The sequence below is a fragment of the Sinohyriopsis cumingii genome, chromosome 4 (assembly GCF_028554795.1).
Source record: "Sinohyriopsis cumingii isolate HCF-2022 chromosome 4, ASM2855479v2, whole genome shotgun sequence".
Taxonomy (NCBI): Eukaryota; Metazoa; Mollusca; class Bivalvia; order Unionida; family Unionidae; genus Sinohyriopsis; species Sinohyriopsis cumingii.
The window spans coordinates 139490608-139503537 of record NC_142964.1 but is presented as its reverse complement, the minus strand read 5'-3'; the positions used below and the strand labels follow the sequence as shown (position 1 = coordinate 139503537).

The window sequence follows — 12930 nt, the reverse complement described above, 5'->3', positions numbered from 1 at the left end:
AGAATGATCAGCTTTCTTTTACCAATTTGTGGGCAATTCGGTTTCTCTGCTCACTGACGAGTTTGAAGATGTTTACATGTTGTCCGTAATGGATCTTTACTTTGATAGCGGCTGGCTTTAGTGGTGAGCGGGTACATCGTCGACCCCGGCAGTAGCCAACAACTGTGTAGTTCCACCCAAGAACTTGAAAATTACGTAATAGAATTGTCCATTACTGGGATCGAAACCTCCATCTCTCGTCATAGATTGCGCATCGTGTATTCGAGCCTCAAGAACATGAATCGCTCGTCCCTTCTTTGTTGTTTAAGGAGAGACCATGCGGTCAACCGCTCCGGTGGCTTAGTGGTTAAAGCGTCCGCCCTGGATACAGGAGGTCGTGGGTTCGAACCCGGCCGAGTCATAACAAAGACTTATAAAAATGGTACTAACAGCTGCCTCGCTAGGTGCTCAGCATGAAGAGGTTAGTGGTAAGACGGGTCGGACTGGTGTCAGGATAATGTGACTGGGTGGGAGATCATGCTACATGTCTGTGGCATGATACCCCAGTGCTACACATTACTACAAACTGCCAGTGCAGACATCGCAGCGATACGACTGAAACACTGTTAACACTACGTTAAAAATGTAAATCACACACACACACACACACACGCACACGCACAGACCATGCGTTCCTTTCTATTGGTTTTCTCTAGATGGTATATGCAAGGCTCGACAAGGGGGTCATGGTCCTGTAGGCGTGGCCTTTAATTTGATTACGCGAAATGGAAATGGAAGTTTTAGCTGTACGTAATTCTACTATAGGAACTCCTCGCTATTCTCAAGCAATGCGAGCGGTGAACATTTGTTTAATATGGCCTTGAAGGATGGCCATAGACGAATGTTGTTGCACATTCCTCACAAGTTGTAAATAGTTCGTTACTATATAAAGCGAACTACATGTAACGCAAGACTTAGTCCTGACAAATTAGAGCAGCAAACAAAACGCGTGGTTAAGTTTACCGGGTCAGGTTAACATTCACGAGCTAAAATCAGTCGGCTACCAAAATGAAGGGGAAGAACTGGATTTTAGCTGAGAAATTTGAAGGGGAACCTTCTATTCGTAATTTTAAATTAGTTGAAGAGGACATTGATGAGAATCTTAAAGATGGAGGTAAGTGGAGTAATGAAAGCATAACAGTTTTATTTGTACGATAAATCGCTGATTCCCACACTAAAATTATTCGCGGCAATATTACACTGCTTTTTGTTATTTTGAATAGGGTTTTAACGGTATCAGCACCACGATTGTGATTAAAGCTGATATTGTATATGCAATTAATTTCAGCGATCGTGCTGAGTGCTGCACAATAAGGGCCTTAACATGCCGACTGCATGAAGGAAAATGACCACGTTTTCACCTCAACCGAACTGGGGAATACTTTAATTAAATGATACATACCTGTGTAGGCAGTTAGGGACTCGGACTGTGTGTATGCAGTTAGGGACTCGGACTGTCTTTCTGCAGCACAGCCATACTTTATCCCTCATTCTCTCGTCACAAAAATGCACTCGTACACATATATAGATCTAGCTACGATGTCGTAGCCTCGACTTAATTTGTTGTGGTTGAGGTACGAGTAAGGGTACTAATATTAGTACTAATATAGATCGTGCTTTCAAGGTGTTTCAAATCTATTTCAGAGGTAATATGCGAGGCCGTTTTTCTAAGCGTTGATCCCTACATGAGGTAAATTTATTATAATTTAATAATTAAGTCACAAAGTTGTATGTATGTATGTATGTGTGTGTGTGTGTGTGTGCGTGCGTGTGTGTGTGCGTGCGTGTACATATGTACTACATTATCTCAAGTTTTACACCACACTTCATTATTTCGGTGCAAACACTATAATTTCCATTTCGGCTTCCAAGTTAACTGATTTACCTTCGTTTAATTCCTTGCCATGAATTTGAAATGAATGATGCTCTTTGCGATCATGACTAGCTTCCACTATGTCAAATAATGTCGCTATGTAAATCGCCATCGCTATATGGCAATCCACTTGACTTTAAAAAAAAATATTATTCGTTCGTTGACCGGCTCGTCGATCACATACGTGTGTTAAAAAGAGTCCAGCAAAATAATTCCGTGCACTTGATCTCCTCCTTAATTTGTTCGTTGTAATGCCTTACTTAACGTAATACTTGAGATAAACCTTGACAATTATTGGAAAAAAAGTAAAGCTCTTCGTATAGATTTGTCAACATGTATTTTTATAACATGTAAATTTCTTCATGCTCATTATAGTATTTCCGCTGTCAAACTTTCAATTTTAGAGTTAAATAGTTTTTTGAAGTAGTTCTCATAAATGATTAAATGGAAGTGATCAGTTCAAAGAATTTTGAAGTTTGAACTAGCTGTATCCAATGCATGTACTATTTTAGAAGGGGTGAACTTATGGGAACAGCCCCATATGCTTAATGGTTTCTTAGAAACAAGTCCGAAATCGGAAGAGCATTTTCAAACGGCCCACTTCTTCCGACACAAACATATGCATTAGTCCAAAACTAGAAGCGTGTGAGTGTGTTCACTGCAATCACCAGGGGTCAATATTGACCTGACTAAGATGTTCTGATTCACATTAGTCTATCCGTTCACTTTGAGTTAAACCGAAACGAATAGTGTTTGTATTGTAGGACTCGTTCAAAAGGTCATTTGAAAAAATTTAATACTTTTCGTGCAAATGTGAGCAATATAGTCCTTTTCTTTAGTCAGATGTAGATAGGGCTAGAAACCGCAAAGTGTCCTGGAAGAAACTAAAGGTGCGCATTACAAAATTTGACTCCATTGTAACGCATGGACGAAATGCGAAAATTCCGAATGACCACTGACCAATCATATCGAGCTAACTTTAGATGGTATATTGACCTTGGAGGATACTGCTAATTATCGGCAAAAGTAGGACAGAATCATCATAAATATTTTTGTATATACTGTCCTGATATTTGATGGATTGCTTCGCATTAGAAATCAAATCAGACCGAATGGGCATACGTGTAGTTTTCATGCTCCATTTATTCTTTGTTTTTAATTTCATGTTATAACTTACGTTAGTATCCATAAAATGAAAATAGTGGTTGTAGTGACCCACTTTTCTTGCTAAAGTGGATAATATTCGTATTCGACCATGAATCGGCGACGCAGGCGAGACAGAGCATTACACAAAACCATAGTGGCTAATTCTTAGCACAGTCTTTCAATTATTTTATCAATTGTAAATATTTTGGAAAAGAAAATGTTTAATATGGATTCATTATAGGATGCTAAATACAGTAATAACTAGTTCATGCAATTTCATTAGTATCCTCTCTTGTTACTCCTCTTTTTAAAATACTAATATTATTCGTATTTAAAAAAAAAAAAACTGTCTAAAAAATTACTTAGCTCCTGATGTCCGTAAACATTTATGAACCAAATCGAAATTCGGGTACTAGGACAAAATGGTAGCGGACAAATTGGTACGGACAAAATGATATGGACAAAATGTTAAGTGGACATAATGGTATTGGACAAATTGGTATGAATAAAATAGTGCGGACAAAATGGTAGGGACAAAATGGTACTAAGATTAAATGGTACAGACAAAATGGTAAGACTACAATTTTATTAATACGAAATGTAAAATAAACTGACAAGTTTTTAATAAATAACATTAATAGGCTGCTATTGTGAACTGACCCTGGATGATTTATAATAATTACCTATACAATTTTTTTTTTAAATTTTAAAATAAAAAAGCAATTCAAGAAAAATAAAGCGCAAACTATAAAGCTACGTGACAAAAGACAAGTACAAAACCTCCGACTATTATACAATATAATTTAGAAATAGAAAAAATTAACTAAAAAATGTCACACATCCAAGACATACTCAAATAAAATTTATCATATGAGGTCAAACTTTTTAACCTAGTCGCAGTCAGATAACATTTATATTGAGCACTCTAGCAATATCTCCCAAATATGTAATCGGATCTCGGTTATTGAAATCGACCACTATGGTGTGAAGTGCTTTGTTGATGCGAACATATGTTTTCTTCTTCTTTCCGGTTGTTGTTCCCAGTTCCAGTTGACGACGATGAAGTTGAGTGCTATGCTATACAAAAATTAAGGCACCCCAGTCGTTAGCGCGCAGTTCACTTTGATACATTTGATCGATAAACTCTATATGCCGTACAGTACTGTTATAACTCGGACCGCAATTTCGTTTATTCTACTCCAAACTGTCAGCGTTGTCCGACTGGATATATTTTAGGTTTAACTCGCGCAGTTCGGAAAATGTCACTCGTACGAGGTGTGAAAATTTTGCACGGCAGACCGTCACTAAATATACGCAATATACACAGGTCTCGTGTCTTACCCGGCTTTCAAGGGTGTCACTTTTCCGCTAATCGCAAATGTCTTAATTGCTGCAATATATTGTCGGCGCGTTTTTTGACATGCGCGCAAACGACGGGACACCAAAAATTAAGTGTAACTAGAAGAACTTAAGATTTTGTAATAAAAAATAACTTTTTGAAAGCCATTTTTAAAGGCAAGGAAGAGCATGAAAGTTACACGAATTTAATAATCATTTGTATTGGTATCTTTTTCATTTAGTTTATGGATGCGTGAATATTTTAATATGTGTATAAAAATTAAATTTTATTATGATTTTAGGTAATTATTAGTTTCATTAGCAAGCGAAATTCTAATATATGCACCATTTTATTCCGTTTTGTCCCATACTAATTTGTCTGCAACTATTTATCCATACCATTTTGTCTATACCATTTAATCCTAGTACCATTTTGTCCCATACCATTTTGTCCGCACCTTTTTATCCATACCAATTCGTTCAATACCATTATGTCCACTTAACATTTTGTCCATACCATTTTGTCCGCTACCATTTTGTCCGGCCACTGAAATTCGTGTATGCTAGAGGCATTCAAAGACATACACGTGATGCTCAATATACGAATCATGTGACAGAATAAGGAAATGCAGTCTAATTCTGCTCTCATATTGCCACAATCTTAATACTCTTGTAAAGGAAATATTTACACATTGACTCTTTTTTTTTTCTTCAGGTTTTTCGCCAATGATGTGGGAGATGTCGTAAAGGGAGAGCAAGTCGCTAAGTAATCATTGCATTTTTTTAAACATTGTTCAGATCAGCAAATGTTGTATTTCCGTTTGTTGTGGATTTTACACCTACAGTAACTGACTGGCATTTAGTTCAGATTACACGATGAAATATGTTATAGATAAAGTACAAGGTTGGAAATAAGGTAAAACACGAAATGAAAAAAAGACAATGTCGACTTAGTGATCACATGTTCCCTAAGTGATCGATTTGTGAAACCAAAATTACGTTTTGTAAAGACAAATATATCAGATATTTTTTATTGTTTAAAGTATCTCCAAATTTTAAAAATAGACTAAAAGTGAGATTGCAGCTCAAATTTGTACGCATAGGAAACATGATGCAACCAGCCATGCAAATAACTTTATCAAGCGCAAATTCTCACGAGGTTTCACTACACTGTCAATCAGTTTGTATGACACGATTATGACGCCCCTATGAAAATCACTGATACCTCTACTCTGATATTCCTGCAGAGAGAGAGTTACATCATTTACTAGAAAGCAGCATTATTAAAGTCTAAAAAGGAAATATGTTTACTGAGATAAGCATCTGGGATTTTGTTTGGACGAAAAACAATTAGTGTGATTCGGTCGGTCCAGAAAAGTCACTTGAACAAAAATTGGTAGTTATTTCATTCAACTGCAAATATCTGTTTTTAAAAATGCAACATAACCGATGTTGATTCATAATATGGCGCGTACTATATAGTGCTGCCCACAATCACAAATCAGTATGGGTACATCTGAACGTATAACGTATTGGATTTCATTGAAAAATATAGGAAATTTAAAGTAATATATACCGAACTTAAAACTGCTGTAATGCTTTAAACCCAGCCTTAGAGGAAGACAAACATCTTGGGGCAAATCGTTTTTATTAGATATAAATATTTTAGAAATTTGATATTTACCAAACATTTTTGTTGTTTAGTTGTCTTGTAACGGACATATTTGAAATTTCTTTTCCACAATCGACGATTTCCCGATACATAGGATATCGGCATAATCGTAATTTCTTCACCTGCGAAAGGAGTAATTGTGCACACGGGGCGAACGCTAGGCAAAACAACGCACGAGAGTGCATCACTGTATAGAATATGAATACATGATGGGATAGATCAAATATTTTTATAAATGACTAGGTAGCTAGAATGATAAACACTATCATAAATACGTTTTATATGGAAAATATAATGTTTACAACTCTTTCTCTTTGCAGAGTTGTTCGAAGCGAAAATCCAGACTTCAAAGTCGGTTCCCTTGTTCTGGGACATTTTGGATGGAGAAGTCTCACAAAAGTGTCAGACCTCTCGAAGATGAGACCAATGCCAAATTTAGGAGATATTTCACCGTCGCTGGCCCTTGGAGCACTAGGAATGCCAGGGTAGGTGTATGAACTCTTTAACGTGTTGTTTTAAGAGAAGTATTCTGAATGTTAAAAAAAACACCTTTGTGCACCTGTTTGCCTCCTTTAGATTTATTTTATCGTTTCTATTTACTTCCTTTACTTTACTTTCTTATACTTCTTTTTGTTCTTTTGTCTCGCTGTAATCTATAACTTATTGGAACCGTTTATTGTAGGGTGTCCATGTGGAGGGCACTTTGCCTGCATAGGCTCGATCTTACCTTCAAAGTGCTGATGTGCTGTAAAGCATTAAACCGCCTCAAACCACTCTGGCTTTATATCTAAAACGCACAGAACATATTCATAAATAAGTACGATGCATGTCGCATGATAATAAAATTTGAGTTACTGAAATAATTGCTTTTAAGTACGGGGATAATTGTCAGTTTAAATAATCAGATACTATTTATCCAGCGCTTAAGACTTGGAGAACTCTGAGCGAGAATTAAATAATATTGATATTGGAAAGAACTCTTTTGCATGTGCACTTTATAAAACCATTATAGAGTCATGGTGTCTCAGTGCTTAGCACGCCAGACTCGTGACCAAAATTCTGCTGGTTCGAATCATGCCATCTGATCAACTAGAGGGGACTATGGCGGCAATGGGAATAACCCACTTGGATTGCTATGCCATAACATAATACGATTCTTGAGTGTACACTGTTTACACATTGAAAACGCAGTGAGATATTATAATCTATAAAATGGAATCAGTTTTGTCACGTGTGCAGTTTAAACTGTTGTACGTAAAACGGGACGGTACCCTTTTGCATTTTCGGTCTTAGGGACGCAATATACGATGATACGAGTTTAACTAAACTCCAAGAATAAAGCTGCATTATTGATTTTCTCCAATCCTTTGAGTTAAATAAAACTGTATTATAAACAGCATTTTGACGTAAAAGCGCCGCATGTAGTAAATGAATGATATTGTTTTCCTTTCTCGTTTCATTTTCGTGTTTTTCTCTTCATTTCTTACTCTAAATTAGTAAGCCTTAAGTAGACTAGTTAATTCATTTTTATTGTCTGACCATTATTATATGAATATGATTGCAAATAATTTTTAGGCCTAATTAATGCGAGAAAATGAACCAGAATTATCCTGACAATATCTAATATGCTACTTGACCAGCTTACTATACAGCTAGTACATATCCGTGCTACATGTCAAGATAGTTCATTTTTGATTTAATTCCATCTCCAATGACTTAATTGTCTTAACATACCACTTAATCATAACATTGCAACTATTGAGATACCCCATCCTTTAACCACACATTGACATAATGGGTACATAAATACGAATTTACATCCGTACCCCAAAGGGATTAACCCGTGACCATAGCGTTGAAACTAGTAAGACATTCGTACTATAACCATTCGCATACTGACTGGGTATGAAAAGACAGATGTACATAACCAGGAAACATTGGTCCCATTGGGAGTCCTCAGACTTAGAGACCTAACCAAGAAGTTTAAACTTAGACTGGAGATCAAAAACATGGAAGCACACTGATAAGTGTTGAAACTACACAAATTCCAGTAGTACGGCATTACTTATGGTTTTTGTTTTGTTTTGGATAGTTTGTTGTCGCTTTGGTACATTCACACTGGCAGCTAGATGCGGATCTTGCGTAATACTTTCAGATGCACTATTTTATAAAAAAAAAATTACACAACTCCGGATATTTGCTTCGAATAAGAAATGTTTGAAGCAGTTATATTGTCAAAACATTTGTATATGACTGACAGTCGTTCCCAAGGCTTACAAGTACAATAATCTGCCTGAAGTCTACAGAAACGTTTAAACTATTCCTGTAGACTTGGAAGAGTGAACTTGATATTACTAAACAGAAAATAGTTGTCTTCATTCATTCATTCAACATCATAAATTAAAATCGGCCCGAGTTCTTTTAAAGACCAGAAATCGGTATTAGATATATTTCACTCCGTTTTCAAGTGGTCGCCTACCCAAAATGTGTTGTTTTTCTCAGGGTTCCTCTTTCACTTCCACCTCATTGCACCCACACCTTATTCACTAACCAAATTAACATCATATATATATATATACATATATATATATATATATATATATATATATATATATATATATATATATATATATATATATATATATATATATATATATATATATATATATATATAATCTTAGATTAACGGCCTACTTTGGAGTATTGGACGTGTTGAAAGTCAAACCAGGACAGACGTTTGTCGTCACTGCGGCTGCTGGGGCTACGGGAAGTTTTGCTGGGCAGATTGCGAAATTAAAGGTATGGATTTGTCTTAAAAATGAACAATGAAAATTATTGGATTTTAAAAACTATGGAAGTTATTAGATTTTACAAATTATTGAAGTTATTACATTTTAGCTCTGGAAGTCATTAAATTAGCTATTGAGGTTAGTACATTGTAACAGTAATTTAGTCCTTCTGCTCTGGAGTTTATAATAACGATGACGTAGCTTCAGTCTGACCAATTGTATTACTCCTTGTGTTTACATTTTGGCAACAGTCTGATTTTGCACACCTATCAAGACTCAATCGGGAAAAAAGATAAAACAGCTGGAAAAGTGTACCCATCTTTCTTTCAGGGATGCAAAGTTATCGGTTTTGCTGGGAGTAAAGAGAAGTGCGACTTGATCAAAGAATATGGCTTTGACTATGCCTTTAATTACAAAACAGTCACTCTTGAACAAGCCTTGTCGGAAGCTGCACCGGAAGGAGTCGATTGCTATTTTGATAACGTAAACATGCCTCATCAAGTTCTTTTTCTCTAAGACAAATATGCTTGAAACGGTCATTCTTCTCTCTTCCTTTCATTTTTTCATGGATTGAGCGACGAGTGAATGATTCATACTTGGATTGGCGCGTGTTCGAACTGGACGGTATGTGTTTTTGTATGAATGTATGCAGGTATATTGCTGCACGTCAATTATTCACAAACAATTAAACTATGTATATTCGCGATTTGGATGGATGAATGAACTGGATGGATGGATGAATGAACTGGATGGATGGATGAATGAATTAGATGGATGGATGAATGAATTAGATGGATGCTTCTGTCCTAAAGTACGATATAAACTCTTTTAGTAATTGCTACAATTCAACAAACTAAGGGAATGACAGGCATATTTCGAGTTACTAAGGGTACGAAGGCTGGAGGAGCTTGCAAATTATTTTCGTCTACGACGTTTTATATGTGTTGGTGCAGAGAGAGAGAGAGAGAGAGAGAGAGAGAGAGAGAGAGAGAGAGAGAGAGAGAGAGAGAATAATTCGTTTGGAAGGATGGCTTTCAACTTTTAAAGCTCTTTTTAATTATTTGACATCTTACCTTACAGGTGGGTGGAGAATTCACAAATAACATCTTGTCCTTCATGAAAACGAAAGGACGAATAGCAGTATGCGGCTCAATGTCTACCTACGGAATGGATGACAATCAGCCTACAGGTAGACACACACACACACACACACACACACACACATTCATATATGCACACAGGCACACTGTCAATCCATTTCACTCACTCTTAAATAAGTTGTTATCATTTATGCAATTAGGTGTGAGTTTTGTTGTCTAAATTGACTGTATACAGAAGATTTCTGTCTGGACGCACTTTAATTGCCCCAAGATAGTATATTTTTTATAATCGAAACTTTCTTTTTTATCATTATCACTCACCGTATGCGAATAAGGTTTTAAAAAAAATTATAAACAAGTGAGTACATACTGGAAATGCCACAAGTAGGAAGGCAATCTGTCTTTTGTTAAAAGTTTTAAACTAACTTTCTTCGTGTAATAAAAGTTTTATACTAACTTGACTTTATGTCTGTGATAATTTGGAAATGGAATTAATAAAAAAAATGAACTATCTTGACATTAAGAAGGGTATGTACTAGGTGTATAGTAAATTAGATATTGTCAGGGTCATTCTGGTTCATTTTCTCGCATCTATTAGACCTTTTATGTCATGACGTCACAGCACGCATTAAATAGATACTTTTAGAGTCACGAAGGGTAGTGATGAATAAATCCAAAAAATGGCATAAAGGTAATAAATCTTTCGATATTATCTATCGCAATGTCAATTAAAATGTCTAGGTAGGACTATTTCGCTACATTAAACTATCAATATTCTTTTGGGATGTTTTGATAAAATTTGGAAAATATATATTTTTTATTTATTCCTGATTTGTCAGTCTGACATCCGGATAAATTGCAAATAACCGGTCCTGTGACCTTCAGGTGAAGTGAAAACGTGCAATATAATTTTAATTTTATTAGGTGAAGCCCATTGTTTCCTGAAAATCTCAACGTTTCATATTTTACGATAAAACTTGAATGCCTAAATTGTTTGTTTACATTACTTTCCTTTTTCCCTTCCATCACCCAGGACCCTTGCCCTACCACACAATGCTAAAGAAAACACTCACAGTTCAGGCTTTCCTGGTCTACCACTACAGTGCTGAATGGCCAGCTGCCTTGAATGAGATGGTACAGTGGGTGAAAGAGGTGAGGATACCCATCTATTATCTATTATCGCCGTCGTTGTTGTCATAATCATCATCACCTATAATTATTATTAGTTGCAGTAGCAATGGTAATAGTAGTTGTTGTTGCTGTTGTAATAATGCTTATTGTTGCAGTGCCATAAATACTTCATCATTGATGGGAAATGAACAGGTACTCGTGTCTGACAAGTATCTGGAGTTCACCAGTTTTTAAAATCCCATCTTGTAAGACAACAGCGCGGGATATCGTAGGTATAGCGTCAGAGATTCTTCTGTTACTGTGGAGATTAAACAATACCTGTTGTCTCGAGGCACATACAATCAACAAAAATTCAAATTAGTTTCAAGATATTTGTTCATACATTTCATTGCTAAATTTCAATATGGAGTCTTAAAATTTCCTGAAAGTGTATTGCCTCTTCTCATTTATGAAGATGACTGATTTTTTTAATTCTTCTAAAACTCACCTAAAGGGCTATTTATTGCATTTTGATCTTCTTTTTATTTTCTTTTAGGGGAAAGTCAAATATCAAGAGACGATAACAAATGGTTTCGACAATATGGTGGACGCTTTCATCGGTCTCTTTAAGGGGACAAATATTGGAAAGGCTATTGTGAAATGTTAAATAAGCATGCACACAATATCACCGCGCTTCTTATAGTCTACAGCTGGGATTATTACTACGGAAGCAGGCAAAATGAGATATTAGTCCTAGTGTCATATGTTCTCAAAGTTCAATTTTAAAAAAATCAAGAACATTTTTGTAAATTATTTGTATCCCATATTGTGTATACTTATCACTGGCATGATACAATGTGATAAATATTGCGCGTTGTTGCGTAATATAATATATATTAACAGTATCTAACAACGTTATTAAGCAGTGTAAAGACTTGAGTTATGTCGCTTATGAATAATATATCAAACCCGTTTTAAGAAAGGCGATTTATGAAAATTTCGTTACTGATCATGATACTGAATAACGGCTGTCTAATATTGTGCAATTATATGATGCATTTCGTTCCGTTAAAATCAACAAGTAAACATTTGCATGTGTTATTGTGCATCTGCAACGACTGCGCCGTTTATTCACGGAGCAATAAACATTACCGAAGGATAATGGCACTTCATGTACGTTCGATTATGCGAAACAGTTATAAAAAATTAACTCAGACGAAAATTAATTTCTTCATACTTTTCTCATACGATCATTTTTATTTTTGCACTCATTTTGTTTCTTCATATTTCGTTTTAACATCTTTGTATCCCGTGTGATGGTGATCGAAATAAACTACTCACGGCTGATTTCGATGTTACTCTAGTTTTGTTAAATAATGCGATCAATAATGTTCAATTTAGTGTTGGCAGATGTTTCTATTTCATCATATTGTAAAACCTTTTACGAACTATCGTGTGATTCAAAGCTTTGGAAAAAATTCAAATACAAGCTAGATGAACACTATAGGAGCCATTCCCTGTAAAGGCAGGCAGTCCAGCTGCGTAAACACCTACATTAGCTGAAGTAATTTTAATACCTGTATTATAGGGCTAAATTTAGTTATTTCAGGTGCTATGGTATTTATATTAGTTTTAGAAGGAAAGATATATTTGTGTATAAATTTTCTAAATTCTCTACATAAATTTAATAACAGTATGTCTATGATAGAGGAGTAACTCTACAGTCACAGTTAGATTTAGAGGCAGAGATTTGGGGTCAATACTAGGTTACCAGCAGCTATTCAAATGCTATGGTGTCAAATTACAGTCCAGAGAAATTGAAACAAAGGAGTCAGTAGAACAGTTGGAAGATGTGTTTGTAAA

At 35.6% G+C, this 12930-nt stretch overlaps 1 protein-coding gene across 1 annotated transcript; it reads left to right on the top strand.

The window, feature by feature from the left end:
- The first annotated feature begins 936 nt into the window (after positions 1-936).
- Positions 937-12414, top strand: LOC149802194 (prostaglandin reductase 1-like). Its single transcript, XM_089956607.1, has 9 exons — positions 937-1153; positions 1684-1729; positions 5112-5162; positions 6389-6553; positions 8750-8867; positions 9188-9340; positions 9938-10046; positions 10991-11109; positions 11624-12414. Exons 1-9 carry the CDS (start codon positions 1048-1050, stop codon positions 11732-11734), a joined length of 978 nt encoding a protein of 325 aa, XP_089812733.1. The 5' UTR covers positions 937-1047; the 3' UTR covers positions 11735-12414.
- Positions 12415-12930: the final 516 nt, after the last annotated feature.

Excerpts from the sequence above, each read along its gene's own strand:
- LOC149802194 (XM_089956607.1), top strand. The coding sequence starts at position 1,048 with ATGAAGGGGAAGAACTGGATTTTAGCTGAGAAATTTGAAGGGGAACCT. Across the intron at positions 8,868-9,187 it reads GGCAGATTGCGAAATTAAAG|GGATGCAAAGTTATCGGTTT; the intron begins GTATGGATTTGT and ends TCTTTCTTTCAG. Across the intron at positions 9,341-9,937 it reads TCGATTGCTATTTTGATAAC|GTGGGTGGAGAATTCACAAA; the intron begins GTAAACATGCCT and ends CTTACCTTACAG.